We start from the raw sequence: 23,352 nt of genomic DNA, 5'->3' as shown, positions 1-23,352 counted from the left end.
GAGTTGCTTTGGAATGGGAGAACTTTTAAGAACACGTGAACTTCATTGGTTTACATTAAGTCAGAAGCTAATTTAAATATACCTAATTTTAATATAACTTTTTTTGATGTAGATAAAATCAACTGGTTTTTTTTTTTTTTCTCTCTCTCTCTCAGGAGACAGGTAGAAAAACTTAATGTTCTATGTGGTCACTTCAGTACATTAATTCAAGATATTAATATTAGTATTGAGAAGACCATAGAGGCTGGGAAACAAATAAAAATGGAAACACGGACAACAAAAGATGAATTATCTGATTTATCAAAAACGGTGAGTTTTCATGTTTAAAAATAAAATATAGTGATTTTAGTCTTGAACCATGGCTATTAAAGCTAATTCTCTGTCAATAATTATATAGCAGCTAACCAATTTTCTGTCTATAGTTGCATAACAAATTACCATAATTTTAGCAGCTAAAGCAGCATCCTTTTTTTTTTTTTCATCGCAAAGTGTCTCTGGGTTGTGGCTCAGCTAGTTCCTCTCCTCCAGGGCTTCCAAGACTGAAATCAAGGTGTCAGCATCCCTGCATTTCGTTATGGAGACTCGAGGTTGAATCTGCTTTCAGGCTCATTCAGTTTTGGCAAGATTTGGTCCCTGTGGTTTTAAAACTGAGGTCCTTGTTTCCTTAGTGAGAGTCAGCCTGGGATCATTCTCTGTTTTTAGAGACTACCTGCATCCCCTGGCTGGTGGTTCCTTTCTTCTTTAAACCAGGATGGTGGGCTGAATCCTGCCATGCTTGGTATCACCCTGACCTTCTCCTGTGACTCATCTTTCCTATCTTCCTCTTCTGCCACGTCTCGTTCACTATAGTAAGAGGAAATTATAAAATGGTAAAAAGAAATTATAGTATCTTAAAAAGGTAATAATATACACCTTACTGTACCAATATGCATTCCTATCTAGACTTAAAACTACATGTCTTTTTTGCTATTTTCTATCATCTCTTTTTAATTGTATCTTATTTTAAAAAATCCATACTTATTCATGGATTCACTGAGCATATTTTAATGGCTTTTGGGGGGTCATCTGTAGTTTCCTTTCTGTGTAAAAACCTGCTCATGATTTTTCCAATGTTGAGTGATTGCTTATTTTTTATTGATATATAAGAATTTGTTGTATGTTCTGAATACTAAATAGTTTAAAGTTACATATGGTAGAAATATTTTCACCCAATATTTTTCCATCTCTTTATAACTTCTGATGAATGAAATTTCAATTTTAATTTACTAAAAGTTATAGATAAGTTTCTATGAACTTTGTACTTTTATGAACTTCTTAAGAAATTTTTACTACAAAAACAAAAAAAATAATCTGCAGTATTTTTATTGCAAATGATTTGAAGTTTCGCTTTTTATATTTACACAGTCCTCTTAGATCAGCGGTTCTCAACCTGTGGGTCGTGACCCCTTTGGGGGTCAAATGACCCTTTTACGGGGTCACCTAAGACATAACAGTAGCAAAATTATAGTTATGAAGTAGCAACAAAAATAATTTTATGGTTGGGGGTCACCACAACATGAGGAACTGTATTAAAGGATCACGGCATTAGGAAGGTTGAGAACCACCATCTTAGATGAAACTATGTTTAAAATATTCAAAGTTGAGTGTTTTGTCATTCTATCTTTTAATTACAAGTTTGGAAATAATAAAATATCTCTAGAATTTTAGGAATGTATGTTTTGCTTCCAGATGTGAAACATAGTTAATATGGAAATCACTTATGGGCATGACATAAAGAGATGTTTTAATCTTTTTTCTTTTTTTATTGAATTTATTGGGATGACATTGGTTAATAAAATTATATTGGTTTCAGTTATACAAATCTATAATACATCATCTGTGTATCATATTGTGTGTTCACCACCCCAAATCAGTCACCATTTATTCCCTCTATACCCTTTTCTACCCCCCAAACCCCCACTCCCTTTTCTTCTGGTAATCACCATACTGTTGTCTATGTCTATGAGGTTTTTCTTTCTTTGCTTAATTCCTTCACCTTTTTCACCCAGCCCCCAGTCCCCTTACCCTATAACAGCCGTCAGTCTGTTCTCTGTCACTCTGCTTTCTATGAGTCTGTTTCTGTTTTGTTTGTTAGTTTATTTTGTTCATTAGATTTCACATATAAGTGAAATCATATGATACTTGTCTTTCTCAGCTGATCGAAAGGGAGTTGGGTTCTAATATATTTTCTTATACAGAATACAAAATGTTACAATACAATTTATTGTATTTATTTATATACCAATATTTGGTGCCATCTCTGTCACATATGAGGCTTCCATATTTGTGTGTGTGTTTTTTTTCCATTCTCTTTTTTTTTTATCTTCACCTGAGGACATTTTTGCATTTATCTTTAGATAGAGCAGGAGGGAGAGAAGGAGGAAGAGAGAAAGAAACATTAATGTGAGAGAGACACATCGACTGGTTGCCACCCACACGACCCCAACTAGGGCCGGGGACAAACTGCAACTGAGGTACATGTCCTTAGCGAGAACCGAACCCGGGACTTTCTTGTCCACGGGCCAGTGCTCTAAACACTGAGCAAAACCAGCCATGGCTCCATTCTCTTTTTATTCTTTTGTTCTACTTAACCAACTTGACTTTAATACTTCATGTCCATATTATTAAACTTCTATAATGAATTTTGATTATCTATTATGGTGAACTACCCAGTCTTATATTTTTAATGAGATTTAGGCAATTCTTGACCTTTGCCTTTTCATATAAATTTCACTGTTATTATTTCCTTCAGAAATTGTATTGGAATTATGAATCACATTATTTATGAATTATTTGATAGAGAAATTAAATCTTATGATGGAGATTCCTAAACATAAACATGATCTATCTCTCCATTTATTTGGGTAGTTTTTCTAAATTGGACCTTAACCAGCTTCCTTGGAAATTTGTAGAAGGCAAACTCTCTCTGCAAAATTAGCCTATGATCTGTCTTAGATAGATTAACCCTTATATTTACACTGAATTTTAAAGTTATCTTTAAACTGATTTTTAGTGTAATTATTACTTGTTCATAAAGGTAGTCTATATGGTATATATTATCTATAATTTGTTAAGGCTTAATTGTGTCCTACTATAAGGGTAATTTGCATAAATAGTTTATTTGGGAAATGTTTTTAGTAATAGTGGTATATAGTTCTAAATAGGTTCCTTTGTGAATAATGAATGTGAATTGACAATCACATTATTTAAATCTTTTATATTAATGATTTATTTTCTAATGGCTTTATCAATTACTATAAGAGCCGTATTTATAATATCTTAGTATGATAGTGGGCTTCTGTTATTGACTTCTAATCTTATTCCTGTGAGGATAGAAAATATACTTTGCAAGATTTCAGCCTTTTAAAACTTAATATGATTTGTTTTATAACCTAACATAAGGTCTTTCCTAGAGAATGCTCTATGTGCACTTGGGGAAAATATTATTCTATTCTTGTTGGAAGGAGTACTATGTAGATATCTATTAGGTCTCCTTCTTGTTTAGCATTGTTCAAGTCTATTTCCTTGTTAATATTCTGTCTATTTTTATTCATTATTTAAAGTGTATATTGAAGTCTCTATTTTCATTAAATTGCTTATTTTTCTCTTCAAGCTCTGTCAGTTTGTTCATTTATTTTGAGGCTTTGTTGTTTGGTGAATCTCTGTTTGTAGTTGTTATATCTTCTTGATTAATTGACTTGCCATTATGAAATGTCTCTAGTAATAATTTTTATTCAAAAACATATTTTGTCTGATATTAATACAGCCACTCTAGCTCTGCTTTGCTATGATTTTCATGGTGTTTCTTTTTTTAACCTTTTATTAAAAAGGTTATGTTCAACATTATGTTCAACATGTCTGTGGGGTGTTTCTTGTTGTGTTATTGTTTTGTTGTTAATCCTCACCTGAGGATATTTTCTCCATTGATTTTTTTTTTTTGGAAACAGTGGAAGGGAGGGAGAGAAGAGGAGAAAGAGAGAGTGAGAGAGAGAGAGCGAAAGACCTATGTAAGAAGACACATTGATTGGTTGCCTCCCATATGCATCTGGGGTGGGGATTGAACCTGCAACCCAGGTATGTGCCCTTAACCAGGAATTGAACCTGTAACCCTTTGGTGTGTTGGCCAACACTCCAACCACTGAGCCACACCTGCCAGGGCTATTTGTGTTTTTGAATCTATATTGTGCCTCTTGTAGACAGTATATTATGGGGTCATTTTTTGTTTTTGTTTTTTTCATCCTCACCCAGGGACATTTTTCCATTTTCTGTTCAGACAGAGTGGGAGGGAGAGAGAGGAAGAGAGAGAGAGAGAGAGAGAGAGAGAGAGAGAGAGACATCGACGTGAAAGGGACACATCGAGTGGCTGCCACCTGCACGACCAACCAGGGCCAGGACAAACTGCAACCGAGGTACATGCCCTCAGCGGGAACTGAACCCGGGTCTCTCTGGACCGCAGGCCGACACTCTAACCACTGAGCCAGACCGGCCAGGGCTGGGGTCATTTTTTAAATTGAATTTATTGGGGTGATATTAGTTAATAAAATTACGTAAGTTCAGATGTACAATTCTACAATACATCAACTGTATATTGTATTGTGTGCTCACCAGCACAAGTCAAGTTTCCTTCCATCACCATTTATCTTTCCTATATCCTTTTCTACCTCCTTTCACCCCCTTCCCCTCTGGTAGTTAGCATGCTGTTGTCTGTGTCTATGAGTTTTTGGATTTTTTGCTTAATACCTTCACTCTTTTCTTCTAGCCCCACAACCTCTCTCTCCTTTGACAGCTGTCAGTCTGTTCTCTATCTCTGAATCAGTTTATATTTTATTCATTAGGTTCCATATATGAGTGACATCATATGGTACTTGTCTTTCTTTGACTGGCTTATTTCACTTAGCATAATGCTGTTCAAGTTCATCCATGCTGTATGACAGGGTCATTTAGAAAAATAATTTATTTAGTCAATTTCTATACCTTCATCAAAGTGTTTAATCCATGTATATTTGATATAATTATTGATAAGGTAGGATATATGTCTGTCATTTTGCTATTTTCTCTTATAATTTCTCCATTACTCCATTACTACATTTTTTTGCATTAAATAATTATTTCTTAGTGTACCATTTCAAAGTAATATTATTCCTTTGTCATTTTTTTAAGTATATATTCAAAAATTATTTTCATAGTTCTTTCCCTGAGATTATAAATTATCTCTCAACTTACAAAAGAATCTATTTTGGCCCTGGCCGGTGTGGCTCGGCTGGGAGTCATCTTGTGCATGGAAAAGTTGTCAGTAGGATTCTAATTTAGGGCACATGCCTGGGTTTCGGGGATTGATCCTGGTAAGGGATGTATAGGAGGCAGCCATCCATATTCCACTCTCACATCATTGTTTCTCTCCCTCTCTCCTTCTCCCTTCCTCTCTCTCTAAAAATAAATTTAAAATGTTTTAAAAAAGAAAAGAATCTATTTTGGACTAAAGTAACTTAATTTCAATAGTATAAAAAAATTTTGCTCCTCTATAGTGGCTTTTCCTTTCCCATTTTTTTGTGCTCTTATTGTACAAATTACATTCTCATACATGTATGGCTATTAACAGAAACTTATAATTACTACTTTGTTGTTGTCTTTTAAATCAGGTAAGAAAAAAGTGTTACAAAATAATATATTTATACCATAATTTAATTTTTATCTATGTAGGTATGTTTACTGATTCTCTTTATTTCTTCTTGTGTATTCAAGTCATTGCCTAGTGTTTTTTCTTTCAGCCTGAAGAACTACCATTAGTATTTCATTTTTTAAAATATGTTTTTTTATTGATTTTTTAGAGAGAGAGGAAGGGAGAGAGAGAAAAACATTGATGTGAAAGAGATACATGGATCATCTGCCTCCTGCATGCCTCCTGCTGGGGATTGAGCCTGCAACCCGGGCATGTGCCCTGACCAGGAATCGAACTGGGATCTCTCAGTCCTTGGGACAGTGCTCTGAGCCACACTGGCCAGGCCCTTTAGTATTTCTTATAGGACAGATCTCCTAGTGAGAAATTTTCTCAATTTTTGATTATATGTCAATGTCCTAATATCTCCTTCATTTTTTTTTTTTAATCCTCACCCGAGGACATTTTTCCATTTTTGATTCAGATAGAGCAGGAGGGAGGGAGGGAGAGAGAGAGAAACATCGATGTGAAGGGGACACATCGAGTGGCTGCCACCCACACGACCCAACCAGGGCCGGGGACAAACTGCAACCGAGGTACATGCCCTTAGCGGGAACCAAACCCGGGTCTCTCTGGACCACAGGCTGACCCTCTAACCGCTGAGCAAAACTGGCCAGGGCTCTCCTTCATTTTTAAGTGGTAGTTTTACATAATATAGGATTTTTTGGTTCCTTTTTATTGTATTTTGAATATGTTAGTATATATCATCTGGCCTCATGGTTTTGGATAATAAACCAGGCAATAATCTTATGAAGATCCTTTGTGTATGAAATTTTACTTCTCTCTTGCTATCTCTTTGTTGATATTTTCTATTTGGTGAAACATCTTCATGCTTTCTTTTAGTTCTTTAGACATTTATCTTTAACTCTTTGCATTTACTTATTTTGCCCTTAGTCACTTTTATTTATTTGTCCACTTGCCCCATTTTTCCCCCATTGACCCCCTCCTCTCCACTCCCACCTCCATCCTGCCTTCCTCACACTATTGTCTGTGTCCATTGGTTTCCTTTGCACATACTTAAAATAGCTGCTGGGACGAATAAATTCAATATCTAAGCTTCTTCTGGCACAATTTCTATTGAGTGCTTTTTTTCTTCTATATGGTACATATTTCTTGTTTCCTTACATTTCCATATTTTTATTGAAAAATGGACATTTTAAATAATATACTGAGAAAACACTGTGAATAAGATTCTCACTCCTCTCCTGGGTTTGTTCCTGTTTCTTTTTGCTGGAGTTGTTACTTGTTTGTTTCGTGACCTTTATGAATGATTTCTGCAAAGTCTGTTTTCTTTGTCATGTGTAACCATTGAAATTTCTTCTCAGTTATCTTAGTGATCTATTAATAATTGGAAAAGGATCCTTAAAAGTTTGGAAACAACAAATCTCTCTTTCTTTCCCAAGGGGCTTTGTATGCTTGTTAGCCACATCCTCGACAATAATGCAGGCAGTTGTCTAGCTCTGCCTTACTTTTCACCTTCTGCTTTCATGGAGTTTCAAGGTCAGCCAGAGGTGAAAACCTAAAGAGTTTTTCAGGTTATCATTGGAGCCTGTGAACAGCCCTGGGCTTTCACACATCCCTGTGGGTTTGCGGCCTTTCACATTCCCAGGACTATGTTGGAGCTTTACAAAGCCATTCTACTCATCTCTTCCTCTTAAAAATCTTTTGTTCTTAAGCTTGTTGGTTAGTCTGTTGTTTGCCCCAACTATTATCCACAAAGATGGCCACAAATTTAATCAATTGCCTGATTTATGATAATCATGTCTTGGGAAAACTTTTTTGGGGAGACATTTTGTACTTAGTGAACTTTGTATTAAGTCAGATACAGATATTCTTGCAAGTGGAGCCTTCCAGAAAACCATCAGACAGGTCAAATAAAGATAATTCTCATAACGAAGCTTTGGAGGCATTCCAGTTCTGTTCTAGTACCTCTGATGGCTGCCCAAATGCTGGTGTGCTCCACAAATGTAAATGTTATTCTTCAAGGCTACCAAGGACCACAGGAAGGAGGGATTAGGACAAGTTAAAATCCCACAAAGCTCATACTTCTTATTAACATTAGGCTGTTTTTCTTGAATAAGTGCACCTCCAATTGCTAAAAAGCCTTCAGTTAATCCCCATAGTCCTGAAAAAGTTAATTTTGATTTTTTTGTTTGTTTGTTTGTTTTGCCAGATTTCTCTTTACTTTTGTGGAGGAAAATTTTCAGATGTTCTTACTCTGCCATTTTCATTGATGCCCTTCACTAGAACTGTATCTTAGAATGTCGGGCTTTTATTTCACATTTTAAAACAGTATTATTTTTCCTTTAGTCTTGTTTATTATAAAATATGCTGTCAAATATGTCAAAAGATCTTTTTGGTTTACTTGGCAAGGTGACATTCTCCTTTAGCCCAAGATTATACAAACAAACTCATATTGATTATTTTAATATTTTGCATTGTTTGGTGTTTGCATTCAAATTTTTATTTATCTGAAATTTATTTTGTTTTATCATGAGTTAGATGTGAACTAGAGAGACCACTTTATTTTTATTTTAATAAATAATATACATTATTCCAGTTCCATTATTTGAAGTAAATGATTTCTGTCTCACTCAATTCAAATACCACTTTTAAAAATATTAATTCAGATTTATTATTGGGCTCTAGTTTTCCCCTCTGACCTTTATTACAATACCAAAAAAATAGTGCTTTATTCTAATGATATTATGTTTTTAATATCTGGTAGCAAATTTCTAACATTATTCTTATTTTTCATATACCTTTTTGCTAATCTTTCATACTAATTTTATTTCATGTTGTTTGAAAGAGAACACTTCCTTCTATTATGCTTTATATTAATTTTGGGATAACTGACATTGTATTTTACTAAACCTTTCCATGACATGTCATTCTTTTCATGTGGGTCTTGACTTTTAAATACGAATCTGTTTGCTTTACTTAAGTCCTCCCCTTTATATTGGATTTATTCCAATATTATTTTTACTAAACGTTGTAAGTATTTTAGTAGATTATTTCTTTTATAGATAAGAACTGCTTTTTTTGTTTGTTTGTTTTTTTACATATTTATACATGGCCATTTTACCAAAATAATTTACTGTAGTTTTGGATAGAATCTCCATGTTTTCCTAGATATTCAATCATATAACCTAAATTTAAAGATATGTTACCTATTTACATTTAGTATTATAATAGTAAGATTTGGTTTCATTATTCAATTGCATTTAGCTATACTTTCACAAAACATGATTAATAATAGTGTTGATAAAAGATAACCCATTCTTATTTTTTAGTTCAGTGGACATGCATTTAGCATTTTATGATTTATTTTTGCTTTTTGCTGTTGGTTTTTTATATTTGAGTAGTTTTTCCTTGTTCTAGTTAAAATTATGGAAACTAGATAGTGAATGTATTAAATGACTATTTTGTGAAGTGTTGGCCATATTCATGTTATTGTCTCTTTTAATTTGTTGATGTGGCCCTGGCTGGTTTGGCTCAGCGGTTGGAGTGTGCCTGTAGACCAGAGAGTCCAGGGTTCAGTTCCCGATAGGGGCATGTACCAAAAAAAAAAAAAAAAAATTTGTTGATGTGATAAATTATGACTTTAATTTACTAATTTTTATCTATTCTTATAACTAAATACATTCTATTTTATCATGATCAAATACTCATTTGAGCATTGTTAGACTTGATTTGCTATATTTTATTTAGAATCTTATATCAATTTCATAAATGAAAACATCCTATGGTATTATTTTATAATATTTTAATCAATATTTATTAACTTATGGTAGCTGCATAAAGTGAAATATAATCTATTTCTTATTTTACAAATTAATTCTCTACAATTCATTTTTGTGTATATTTTTTTTCTTAGTTACATGATTTGAAAAGTATTTATGATCAGCTAACTTGGAAGAAAAAAAGTTATGAAAATGAATATCTGGAAAGACTTAAAAATTTTTATGATGCTGTAAGTTGACCTTCCTCTACTTCCCACTAGATTTCCATTCTCTATCCCCAAACATTCATTTAGGCAAATAAAGTAATTTTATATATTATTTATTTTTGAGATACATAAATGTGTATAATGGTCTTTTTATTCTTTTCTTAAAGAAACGATCAAGGGATATTGAACTTTCTAATATCACAAAAGATTTTTCAGATCTCTCGATAACATATTCTCAACTTGTGGAAGAAAATAAAAGAATGGAAGTAGATAGTGAAATAGTAGCAGATTCAATCAATAAAAGGTAATTCTGCAAACATAATTTTTATTCTTATATAACATATTTAATGTGTTAAATATAATAAAACTCTTCATTTTGTGTTCCTAGGGTTGTATGATGGTATTTGTGTTTATCATGAACTTAAGTTTTATTTGTTTCTGTTTCAAATATTGCTCTTTAATCACTCTGAATCCTTTTAGAGAAATCAAAACAGTGAAAAGTAATTTTATAAGGAGTTTTATACTCAGTCATATCATATCCTTTTGAAATATCTTCTTATACTCAAAAACTCTTTAAAATTAAAATATGTCTAATGAAATTCATGATCTTCAGTCAATGCTGAATTCTTCTCTGTAACTACTAAATTATGTTTTATGTTTACATTTTAACTGTTATTTGTTGAATTCTTTTTTAAAAAATTGTTTCACAGGTAAACAATAAAAAGTATATGAAGAAAAATAATAATGTTTCAACATGTGTCTCTACCTCCGTTTCTGACCTCAACCAATAACTTCAGTTTTTCTTAGCTCAGAAACCTATGAGTTTTTTTTGAATCCTCTTTCTATTTCAATGCTTTTATTTAACATGTTAACGAGAAATGGCCCACATGCAAAATATTTTTTTCTTTTCTTTTTTGGGGTACATGCCCCTAGCGGGAACCGAACCCGGGACTCTTTGGTCTGCAGGGCAATGTTCCAACCAGGCAGGGTCGAAGTATTTTTTAATGTTTGCTTTTGACTGCTCCACCAACACCCTGGTATAAGCTATCATCATGTCTTACATGAATTTACTTTCAAAGCTGGTTTACATATAGTCTCTATGCTTCCTTTCTAATCTATTTTATACATTGTGGAAGGTATGTTCTTTTTTCTTTATTTTTAATTATAAGTATGATCAGTTTTCCTTCATCTCTGCATTAATTTTAGCTGAGGAAAAGAGACAAAAATCTCTCCTTAATGTATCCCACATGGTCTCTGAATAGCAGGCAGATCTGCCTTTGCAGTCTCATATCACACCTGGTTCATACTTATTTATTTAATTCAAATACACTGGCTTTACTTGAATTTCTCCTACTTGCCACATTTTCTTTCCAGCCCATATGGCATTTTTATGTTATTTCTATTTTCTATAATGTTTTTTCTCTTCCTTATACATACTTGATCACAGCTTAGGAGTCAGTTCTAGGAAGATTTCATTGACTGTTCGATTAAATTCGATTCTTCTATTATGAATGTATATGGTACACATTCTTTCTTCTTCAAATCTCTTGTTATATATGCATTTTTTTGTGTGTAAATATTTACTTATGTATGTCTTCCTAAAAAAATGGGAATTATCATGAGGGCAGATATAGGTCATTGACTACCTTTTCTTCAACATTGACTCCTCATCATCAAACACAGTGCCTGACAAATACTATAATTAATTATTGAAGGGGGGGGAAAAGGAAAGAAGAGAGAAGTGATGATGATACTTAATGATTGTACAGGAAGTTTGTTAAAATTTCTTATTGGTTATTTTATCTTTGGGAAAGATATAATAAACCCAATTGTAAAATATATCTGTATATTAAAGAAAGCAAAAGCAACGTTGTTTTTGGAAGAGTAACCAAAAAATAGTAGTTGCTAATGTTACTATATTTTATTTTATTAAGAAAGAGAACCCAAGGAGAAAAATACATTTGAAGAGTGGGTAAGCTAATGAGAAGACCTTTTGGAGGAAAGGAAGAGAATGTGCGAGAGCAGTTATTAGATTATCTTGCAGTAATGAGCAACCTCCAACTCTTAGTGATATACAAGTATAAAAGTTTATTTCTTACTTGCATGGCAACTTTGCTGTGTGTGGGCTTCATGCTATTTCTACTTCTCAGATTCAGGGTAAAGGACTGGATCCTCCTGGGGCATGTTGCTCAGATGGCACATGTGCATTAATAAGATACTTGATGGCTCTTAGATTTTCCACAGGAAGATGACAAATGTTACTTCTGCTCACACTTCATTGAACAAAACAGGTCATATGGCCATGCCTGATGTTAACAGGATGGGAATTCTAATCCTCTGAAGAAGAAAAATAGTGAATAATTGGGAACACTAATACAACCTATCACACGCAGTAGTAAGGTAGTCCTGGTTATAGGGACAGATTTCTGTGGTATGCATTGCGATTGTCTAGTAACACGTTAAGATGTCACTTGACTATTTAATTTTTTCTTGAAATTAAAAAGTAAATGAATGATTTTAACAGCAGATCACACAGTGGTGAACAGAGAATTAGTGCAGGATTAGTAAAATAAGAGAGAGATTAAGGGATGTGTAGGCAAGAGTCAGGTCTACTACATAACTAAGTGATGTTCTGAGTGAAGAGAAGATACAGGACAGAGCCAATATTTGATGACATAACAGTTCATATAATGCAAGTAGTTCATATATATATATACACACACACGTATATTTTCCTTTTCATTGAATTTATTTGGGTGACACTGGTTAACAAAATTATTTAGGTTTCAGGTGCACAATTCAACAACATATTATCTGTACACTATATTGTGTGTTCACCACCTCAAGTCAAGTCTTTGTCCATCACCATGTATACCCCTATACCTTCTTCCACCTCCCTCCATGCCTCTCCCTGATCAATCACCACACTGCTATTCTTGTCAACGAGTTTTTTCCCTGGTTTTTTTTTGTCTGTTTGTTTATTTGTTGTTGTTGTTGCTGTTTTGGTGGGTGAGGGTGGAGTTGGAGGGATTATATTCTTGTTTTTAACTGGCAAGCCTCTCAGATAGATAAATGCAAAAATGATCATTTATTTCCCAAATTTTATTTAATTTTTCTTCCAATTATAATACTCTGATGTAAATGTTTAACATGTATCTTTTACTTTTTAAACATAGTAGCAAGTTATTTTAATCTACATCTAATAATTTAAATAGCTGTCTTCTTTGCAATCTACTACTGCATCTAGCTCATGCTTCTGCTGTTTTTGCTTTGTTATTCCATTTACTTCTGGAAACTATTTGTGAAAAATCTTTAAATTCTAGGATAAAGTTGAGTTAATTATTTGCAGCCCTATATTTTTGAGAGAGGTTTTCAATTTGTGTTCTTAGATATACCCAAAACCCTTTTTAAATTTCTCAAGTCACGATATTCAAAGCTCTATTTGATCAAAATTTTCAGGGCTTTTAGAGCAAAAGTATCCTGTGTGATCTTCTTAACACATTATAATGTATATTTGTTATAGAAAAGAAAATAAAACTATAAAAACAGATTGAAATCTAAAATTATTTCAATACATAGAGGTTATTACAGTTAATATCATTGTATCTTTTATTCTAAGTGAAACTGTGTGTCCTGACTTAATTCAAAAGATAGTATTATAGGAATTTATTACATTGTCATACAAATTTAAAACACATCATTGAAATATTTGTACAAAAGTCCACTACATGGGTGAACTATACTTGTCAATATTACTCTAATTTTTGTATTGAAGTTTTTATGAATTATTATAAATATTGTGGAAAATGTTTTGTTTAGATACCATCTTTAGCATTATGTCTTTTTGAAATTTGAAGTAGATTTATAGAAGCATACTGGCTATAATACTTTTAAATACCTTGTGACTCTTTAAAACTACTTTCCAAAAAGACTGCACCTTTTGTTGAAGATGAACTGTACATGAGCTTGTTCTTTTTTAATTAATTAATTTATTTTTGATACAGATGTTTCTCCTTTTACCCCCCATTGATTCCCCCCTCCCCCTCCCTCCCTGCCCTGTCCCCAGCTTTGTTGTCCATGTCCATTGTTCATGCACACATGCATATAAGTTCTGTGGTTTATCTCTCCCCCACCACCCCCTGTTCTGGGGATTGTCAGTCTGTACCCCACTTCCACGTCTCTGGGACTACCACATTCCTCAGATTGTTATGTTCATTATATTCCACAAATAAGTAAGATCATATGATTCTTGTCTTCCTCTGTTTGGCTTGATTTGCTTAGGATAATACTTTCCAGGCCCCTCCATGCCGTCTCAAAGAATAAGAGATCTTTCTTTTTTACAGCTTCATAGTACTCCATTGTGTATATATACACTGCTTTTTTATCCATTCATCGACTGAGGGACATTTGGCTGTTTCCATATCTTAGCTATTGTAAATAGTGCTGCTATGAACATAAGGGTACATATATTCTTCCTGATTGGTGTTTCAGGATTCTTAGGGTATATTTCTAGAAGCAGGATCACTGGGTCAAATGGCAGTTCCATTTTTAATTTTTTGAGGTAACACCATATTGTTTTCCATAGTGGCTGCACCAGTCTGCATTCCCCCAGCAGTGTACTAGAGTCCTCTTTTCTCCACACCCTCGCCAACACTTGTTGTTTGATGATTTGTTGATGACGGCCATTCTGACAGGTGTGAGGTGATACCTCATTGTTGTTTGAATTTGCATCTGTCTGATGATTAGTGATGTTGAATATTTCTTCATATGTCTCTTAGCCATTTGTATGTCCTGTTTGGAGAGGTGTCTATTTAGGTACTCTGCCCATTTTTTAATTGGGTTCTTTGTTTTCCTTTTGTTGAGTCATATGAGCACTCTCTATATATTGGAAATTAACCCCTTATCTGACATATCATTGGTAATTATGGTCTTCCGTACAGTGGGTTGCCTTTCCATTTTGATGATTGTATTTTTTGCTGTGCAGAAGCTTTTGAGTTTGATGTAGTCCCATGTGTTCATTTCTCCTCTGTTTCTGATGCCTTAGCTGATGTATCAGTGAAAATTCTACTGCGTATGATGTCAGAAATTTTGTTGCCTACAGTTTCTTCTAGGATTTTTGTGGACTCATGAGTCACATTTAAATCTTTTATGCATTTTGAGTTTATTCTTGTGTATGGTGTAAGTTGATGGTCTAATTTAATTTTTTAGCATGTAGCTGTCCAATTTTCCCAACACCAGTTATTAAAGCGGCTATCTTTACTCCACTGTATGCTCTTGCCACCTTTGTCAAATATTAATTGAGCATATTGCCTTGGGTCCATTTCTGGGTTCTCTGTTCTGTTCCACTGGTCTATATGCCTGTTCTTGTGCCAGGCTAGTATTTAGTATTTTGTTTAAGATTTTGGCATCTATGTTCATCAGGGATATTGGCCTGTAGTTTTCTTTCTTTGTAGTGTCTTTTTCTGGTTTTGTAATTAGGATTATGCTGGCCTCATAAAACGAGTTTGGAAGTCTTTATTCTTGTTGAATTTCTTGAAATAATTTGAGGAGAATGCGTATTACTTCTTCTTTGAATGTTCGGTAAAAGTCCCCCGTGAAGCTGTCCAGGCCTGGGCTTTTGTTTACTGGCAGAGTCTTGATTACATCTTGTATTTCTGGTCTGTTCAAGTTTTCTATCTCTTCCCAGTTCAGTTTTGGGAGACTATGTATTTCTAGAAATGTGTCCATTTTGCTCAGACTGTCGAATTTGTTGTCGTATAATTGTTCATACCCTTTGTTCACAATCCTTTGTATTTCTGTGGTGCCAGTTATTATTTCTCCTCTTTTATTTCTGATTTTGCATATTTGGGTTGTTTCTCTTTGTTTCTTGGTGAGTCTAGCTAAGGGCCCATCAATCTTGTTTATCTTTTCAAAGAACCAGCTCTTTGTTTCATTGATGCTTTCACTTGTTTTTTGGTCTCCATGTCATTTGTTTCTGCTCTGATCTTAATTATTTCTTTTCTTCTATTTGCTGTGGGGTTTTCCTCTTGTTTGCTTTCTAGTTCTTTAAGTTGTGAGGTTAGCAGTCTATTAGATTTTTTTTTTTGCTTTTTGATGTAGGCCTGTAGTGCTATGAACTTCCATCTCAGAACTGCTATCGCTTCATCCCGTAGATTTTGTGTTGTTGTGGGTTCATTTTCATTGGTTTCCAGGCAGTTTTTAATTTCTTCCTTGATCTCCATGGTAACCCATTCATTGTTTAATAACATGCTATTTAGCCTCCATGTGTTCAAATGTCTTTGCATGTTCTTTCTGTAATTGATTTCTAGTTTCATGCCATTGTGATCTAAGAAGATGTTTGATATGATTTCAGTCTTCTTGAACTTGTAGCGTGTTAGTTTGTACCCTAACATGTGGTCTATCTTTGAGAATGTCCCGTTTGCACTTGAGAAGAATGTGAATTCTGTAGTTTTGGGGTGTAATTCTCTGTAGATATCTATTAAATCCATTTGATCTAGAGCTTCATTTAGAGTCTGTGTTGCCTTGTAATTTTTTTGTCTAGAGGATCTATCCAGTGAAGTCAGCGGGGTATCAAAGTCCCCTGCTATGATTGTATTGCTGTTGATTTCTCCTTTGCAGTCCTCCAAAAGATTTTTAATACATGTTGGTGCTCTTATATTGGGTGCATATATGTTTACCAAGGTTATATCTTCCTGCTGGATAGATCCTTTCAATATTAGGCAGTGGCCTTCTTTGTCTCTAGTTATGGCCTTTATTTTGAAATCCACTTTATCAGATATGAGTATTGCTACCCTAGCTTTGTTTTCCTTTTCCGTTTGCTTAAAAGATTTTTTTTCATCCCTTCACTTTCAACCTATGTGAGTCTTTTATTGTGAGGTGAATCTCTTGTAAACAACATATATGTGAGTTATGCTTTCTTATCCAGTCAGCTACTCTGTGTCTTTATATCGGAGCATTCAAACCATTCAGTGATAATTGATATGTACTTTAAGGTGATAATTGATATGAACTTATTTATTGCCATTTTTGGTTTAGTGTGGTTCTATCTTTTCCTATTCCTTCTACTGATTACAGCAGTCCTTTCAGCATATCTGGCAGTGCTGGTTTGGTGCTACTATATTCCCTTAGCCTTCTTTTGTCTGGAAAGCTCTTTATTTGACCTCCTTTTTTGAATGATAGCCTTGCTGGGTAGAGTAGTCTTGGATTCAGATCCTTGTTTTTCATGACCTGAATTACGTCATGCCACTCCCTTCTGGCCTGTAGTGTTTCTATTGAGAAGTCAGCTAAGGGCCTTATGGAGTTTCCTTTGTAGATAACCTGTTGCTTCTCTCTTGCTGCCTTTGGATTCTCTCTTTGTCTTTAATTTTGGGCATTTTAATTACTATGTGTCTTTGTGTTGGCCTGTTTGGGTTCTTACTTGGGGCTCTCTGTGCTTTTTGAACTAGAATGCCTTCTTTCTTCACCAAGTTAGGAAAGTTTTCTGTCACTATTTCTTCAAATATATTCTCTAACCTTTGTCCATTTTCTTCTTCTTTGGGGATTCCTGTGATGCGATTGTTATTATGTTTCCAGTTGTCCCACAGTTCTCTTAGACTGTCTTGCTGTTTTTTAATTGTTTTTTCCTTTTGGTTTTCTTATTGGTTGATTTTTTTCTACCCTGTCTTCTAATTCACTGATCTGGTCCTCAGCCTCTTTTACTCTGCTGGTTAGTCCTTCCAATGTGTTCTTTATTTCTGCTATGTCATTCCTCATTTCCACTTTGTTGGTTTTCAGTGTTTCTACATCTTTACTCATGGTGCTGATGTCCTTACTCATGCTGTTGAGCTTCCTCAAGGTCATGGCTCTGAACTCTACCTCTGATATTTGCTTAGCTGCATTTCACTGATCTCATCTTTGATAGAGTTCTCCTGTTCTTTCATTTGGGATTTGACTCTTTGTTTCACCATTTTGGCTATCTCAGTGGGTTTTGGAGCCTGCCAAATATTCCCTGTGAGTGTTGGTGTTCTGCTGTTTGTGGCTCCTTTTACTGGGTTTGGATGAGCCTGTGTGGGCCCACGTTAAACACCACTGTCAAGTTTTACTTTCCTGGGTAGATTTGCAAGCTCAGGAAAGATTCAGTTATCCTCTAGCTTTTTCCTGGTGGCTAGTAGTCTCTGTTACTCAGTGCCTTGGAATGTAGCCCTGGTGTTCTGCATAAGAGGATTTCCAGAGGGCAGGATAGATGCTGAGCTTCAATTTACATTTCTTTGTGTCACCTGGGAAAGGCTGAATCTCCAAGGTAGGGAGGCTGCTGCTTTTCCCCACAGTTCTGGGAAGGAACACACTGGCCACTGTCCTTTGTGGCCGCAACTCAGCAAAAACTCTGAGTGCCCTCCACATCCCAGGTGTCCCCACAGAGTTCCAGTCCAGTCTGCCCTCCCTCTGCCGTAGCCGCCAGGTGAACGGCTGTAGCTATTTTAGTGCTCTGTCCAGGCTCTCTGTGCTGTGGAGGGGGCTTGGTCTTTTTCCCCCAAGTGTGCTGCTCACAGCTAAGACTACTGCTGTCTGTGGGCTCCCTGCCCGCCACCATCTCATGCCTCCGCAGATCCTACCAGTGTTCCTGGTTATATGGTCCTGTCCTGGTGCTTTACTGTTGCTTTTTTCTGAGGATTTGTCTTTATTTTTGTTGTAATTACTTTTTGGTCCTGGGAAATCGTCTGTGTAGCTTCCATTCACTTCACGTCCATTTTGACATCCTCTATGCCTATCTTGTGTACAGCTGGGAGGCATAGGCCTTTCTTGTGCCCTCGCACCCTGCAGGTCCTATGGGTAACTGGTTTGCACAGTTTCTTTGGGGACCCAGCTCTATGCCTATCTTATGGGCTCCTGGGTTGCACAGGCCTCTCTGGTGCTTCAGCACTCCGCAGATCCAGAGGGTAACCTGATGGCACAGTTCCTGGTGGGTCGCACAGGCCTCTCTGGTGCTTCAGCACCCTGCAGGTCCCGTGGGTAATTGGATGGCACAGTCCCTGCTGGGTCGCACAGGCCACCCTGGTGCCTCAGCACCCTGCAGGTTCTGCTCGTAACTAGATAGCACAGTCCCTGCTGGATTGCACAGGCCTCTCTGGTGCCCCGCACCCTGCCGTTCCAGTGGGCGGGCAGCTGAATCACACTAGTCTCTCTGGGGCTCTGGCTTCCCACTGCTCTTGTGGGCTACTAGACTGTACAGGCCTCTGTGGAGCCCTAGGTCCCACAGCTGGTGGCTGGGGAGTGCTGCTGCCCCATGTGACTCAACCCCTGCTGAGCTTTTGCTATAGTTTTTGGGGATGGGTCTCAGCTGCTGGTCTGTGTTTCTGTTGCCTGGGGTTGGATGTCTGCTCCCCAGCCTCTGTTGCTGGGGGTATATCTCAACTCTGATCAGGCTGCTACTATGGGGGATGGTGCTTGGCTCCTGGCTGTCTGAGGCTTCTGCGACTGGCACCTTGGGAGCTCCACTACTGTGCACTGGTCTGTGTTGACACAGAGTGTCCACTGGTCCGATGGTGCCAGGTGTGCTTGTGGGCTTAGGTTGCTGGGTCGTAGCCACTCCCACTGCCTCCTCCCAGGGAAGACCTGGGATCTTCCAAAATGGTGGGATCTCCCTGCGGTGCAGGGAACAGAGCCCTGAAGGTCTGCTTATGGAGGTAGCAGGCTGCTCCAGTTCACAGCACAGGAACCTTCTGCTCTGGGGCTCTGCACTGCTCAGGTTTGGTGTTCCACCTTCAAGTCAACTTACACTCTCCCACACACTCGCCCTCCCTCCAGTACTGCCCGTCGCCATATAAGCTTGTTCTTAATGCTCCTGTGCTAACACTGAGTGCTGTGGTTGTTAAGAAGTCTATTCCAACATGATAAATGAAAAAAATATATTCTCAATATTGTTTCCAAGATTACTAAGGAGGTAGAATGTTTATACATCTTCTCTTGAATTCTGCTTTTTTCTAAATAATTGTTGTATGCCTCCAAGGCAGAAATAAAGAATTTAGGATTCAGAGAGGCAACGGAGCTTTCCCGAAGTCCCACAACTAGCACAGCTAGCATCTGAAACCTGACTTTCTACATTCAGATTCAGGGTATTTTACCTTATCTCATTTTTTTTTTTTTTTGCAATTTAATCTGACTTTAGCTTAACTGACATTTAATGAATGATCATATATGCTTGACCTATTAATCTAATAATAACCATCTCAAATAGCAGACATAACATTAAAATTGCAATTCTCTTAGAGCACAGGTAAGAGTGTGGTAAATTCACAGAGCTGCACTTTTGGCTGTGTGGCTGGAGCTTACACAAATGCTTGACCTGATTTGTGTGCGTGTGTGTACGTACGTGCGCATGAATGCGTACATGAGTTTTTATGTGGCAGGCAGGCAGGGACAAACAGTGAACTAACTGTTAAATAATGATTCATTTTAATGGGTTTGACCTCTATGGAAATCCACTAAAGAAGTGGCATGGGCAGATTTCTCTTAGTGGTAATTGAATGAGTTAAAGTTTGAATAACTGGTTTGAATGTCACTTCAGATATTAGAGGTAAATGTATGGAGGTAAAAAAGATGCTGATATGTTTGTTTTGGAATTGTGTATGGCATAATTCAAGTGTAAGTGTCTAGATATCACTTTGATTTAAGCATCTGAAACTGAGGAAAGATATTCATGGAGATATATGTTAGGGGCCAAATGCAGAAGTAATTTAAATTGGCAAGCAAGCATTTTAGTGCTTATCACTTAATTTGCTTCTTAGACACTAGAGTTTCATGAAACAGAATTTTTGGGATAAATTATAACACTAAGTAATATATCACTATAAGATAAAGTTTTTCCGCTATCTGATAGGATAGAATCAAGAAATATAATGAATGGCCTTTATAGACTCTGTCCTTTAAAAAAACAGCTTTGTTGGTTATGAAATCATAAACATCTTCTTAGAAAATATAAGGAAAAATATCTCATTTATTAGAGAATGAAACATAAATTCAATAAAAAAGACATAGATACAAAATAAGAAATTTCTATGAAGAAAACACCCACTGTGATTGAAATTTATTAAATTTTATTTTATTTTACTGAAGTATATTTGAGAAGTAAAAAATTGTATATTTTAAGGTGTACAAAATTACACATTTTCATTGACTATTTTTTAGAATAGTAGGTTCATAGCAAAATTGAGGGGAATGTACAGAATTGTTCCATAAACTCTCTCCCCCACATATGCATAGTCTCCTTCATTATTAACATTTCTCACCAGAGTGGCACATGTGTTACAACTGATGAACCTACACGGACATATGATAATCCCCCAAAGTCTATAGTTTACATTAGGGTTCACTGTTGGTCTTGTACATTCTATGGGTTTGGACAAATGTATAATGACATTCACCATAATGGTACCATACAGAATATTTTCATTGCCCTAAAAATCCTCTGTGCTATGTGTACTCACTCCTCTATTCCCCCTCATTTGCTGAATTAATGAAATTTGACTGCTGTTATACATGCTCATAAAGCAGATATACTTGACACTGAAATTTACTGTTTCAGATTTTCATTCCTTTAAGAGCAATCAGCATGAGCATAAAGGTAATTCACATTTCTAAGATTATCTACCTTAAAAACAGCCCTAGGAAAAAAAGAAAAGTCCATTTTACAAACTGCAACAGAAGTAGGGGGAAAAGGAAAAAAAAAACAAGTTAGATCAGTGCTGCACCAAACTTCCTGTCAAACTTTTTATTGTTGACATTTGAAAAACAAGTTACTTAAAATACCACTAATCAACAGTATGTTGTTTGCCTATTTTTCTTATGGTTAGACTACAAACTAATATTTCAGCTGTCAAAAAGCTCAAATATGTAAGCTATAAAATCAGATATGTCATTTTAATTTTTTGAGTTATTCTGCAGGACAATCCTCTTCCATAACAACACATCAGGATTATAGATTTCATTGTGTTTTTTTTTTCCCATTTAAAATTAGATGTTCAGTAGGAATGGGGTTTTTATTTGTAGTATCATTACAAATCAGTTTTCTCTCTCAAAAAAAAAAAAAATAGCTGCTAAGCCCTGGCCAGGTTTGCTCAGTGGTTAGGGCATCCACCCACGGACCAATGAGTCACGGTTTGATTCCGGTCAAGGGTACATACCTCAGTTGCAATTCGTCCCGGCCCTGGTTGGGATCGTGCAGGAGGCAGCCACTCGATGTGTCCCTTTCACATTGATGTTTCTTCCTTTTTCTCCCTCCCACTCAATCTGAAGAAAATGGAAAAAGGTCCTCAGGTGAAGATAAAAAAAAAAAAAAAAAAAAATAGCTGCTAAGACCATGACTCAAACTCTCAAACAAAAACAAAAAACAGAATAAGACTTTTGAATCCAAACAATAAAGGCTTCTAAGACTGGTTTTTATAGGCCACTCCTTGCATTTAGTAAAAAACAAAACAAAACAAAACAAAACAAAACAAAACAAAACAACATACTTTGCTATCTAACTTTCACTACCTTGTATTTCTTAGCTCTTGGCAAAGCGTTTTTTCTTTGTAAACATTTACCGAAGTGTTAAACTAGCTTAGTTTATCAAAGTAACAACCTTTTTTGTGGTGTACTTCAAAATTAGTCACTCTCCAATGTAGTGTGTTTGAATTAAGGAAAATGTTAAAAGAGGTGTATATAGTTAAAATAATTAGTATGGTCTCTATAAACAACTTCTGTTCAGAAATTTGTGTGTAGAGCTAACATTTACACCAAGATAAACATTAACACACAGGGAAGGAAGAGAATCAGAACTTTCACAGAGTTGTACTTGACCATATCTTATAGATGAAGCAGAATTACAATACATGTAACAAAAACAGTAAAATTATTCTTTTAAAAAGTTGATAGTTACAAGTAGGATACATTAACAATTTTCTACTATATTTTCAGTACAATTTTCAACATTCTACTATTTTTCAAGATATCCGAAGACTTAAAACAGAATTTCTATAGACTACTTGCAAACAGTAAAATTTAAGTAAAATGCTTACATTCTTATTTGAAAACACAAATCAGGTAAAAAACAAAAAAAATGGTGGGCGCAAGTTCTGCTCTCTGTTGCACTCTCACTTCAGATTTACTTCTTTTCTTCTTTGCATCTGTCCTTTCCTTCACTACATTCCATGGCCAATCTTTTTTAAACAGGAAGATAAACACAGTATACATATATATATATATTTTTTTTACAAATGGTGAATAAAGACACCGTTAAGCCAGTGAAAAGGCAATACATAGTCTGATAAAAATATATGTAATACTTCTATCCGAGGAGATAAATCAATACACCATTAAATCAATATTAAATATAATAAATATATATAAAGCAAAAAATATAACTACATAAGCCAATAACAAAACAAAAATAAATAAAAGAATAAATAATCCAATAAAAAGAGGCAAAAACTTGAATAGTCACTTCACAAAGGAAGATATCCAAAAGTACAATAACAATGAAAAGGTGCTTTCTTTCTCAGGGAATGTGAATTAAAGCAACAGTGAACTGCTGCTACATCCAGCAGGATGGCCAGACTGCGAAGACCATTGCTGCTTTAGGTGATGGCCAGGAAGGCAGAGCGACTGCAACTCCCACACACTGTTAGTGGAG

At 35.5% G+C, this 23,352-nt stretch overlaps 1 protein-coding gene across 1 annotated transcript in view; it reads left to right on the top strand.

Annotated features, from left to right (window-relative positions):
- Positions 1-23,352, top strand: part of CCDC178 (coiled-coil domain containing 178) — a 390,130-nt gene that overhangs the window by 68,638 nt on the left and 298,140 nt on the right. Inside the window, exons 9-11 of the mRNA XM_036245789.1 lie at positions 156-309; positions 9,633-9,728; positions 9,872-10,008. Of these exons, the coding sequence (XP_036101682.1) occupies positions 156-309; positions 9,633-9,728; positions 9,872-10,008 (387 nt within the window). The remainder of the gene's footprint in view (positions 1-155; positions 310-9,632; positions 9,729-9,871; positions 10,009-23,352) is intronic.

The sequence above is a fragment of the Molossus molossus genome, unplaced genomic scaffold (assembly GCF_014108415.1).
Source record: "Molossus molossus isolate mMolMol1 unplaced genomic scaffold, mMolMol1.p scaffold_m16_p_6, whole genome shotgun sequence".
In the NCBI taxonomy this organism is placed as follows: Eukaryota; Metazoa; Chordata; class Mammalia; order Chiroptera; family Molossidae; genus Molossus; species Molossus molossus.
The sequence above is the reverse complement of the archived record's forward strand: the minus strand, read 5'-3'. Positions and strand labels throughout refer to the sequence as shown.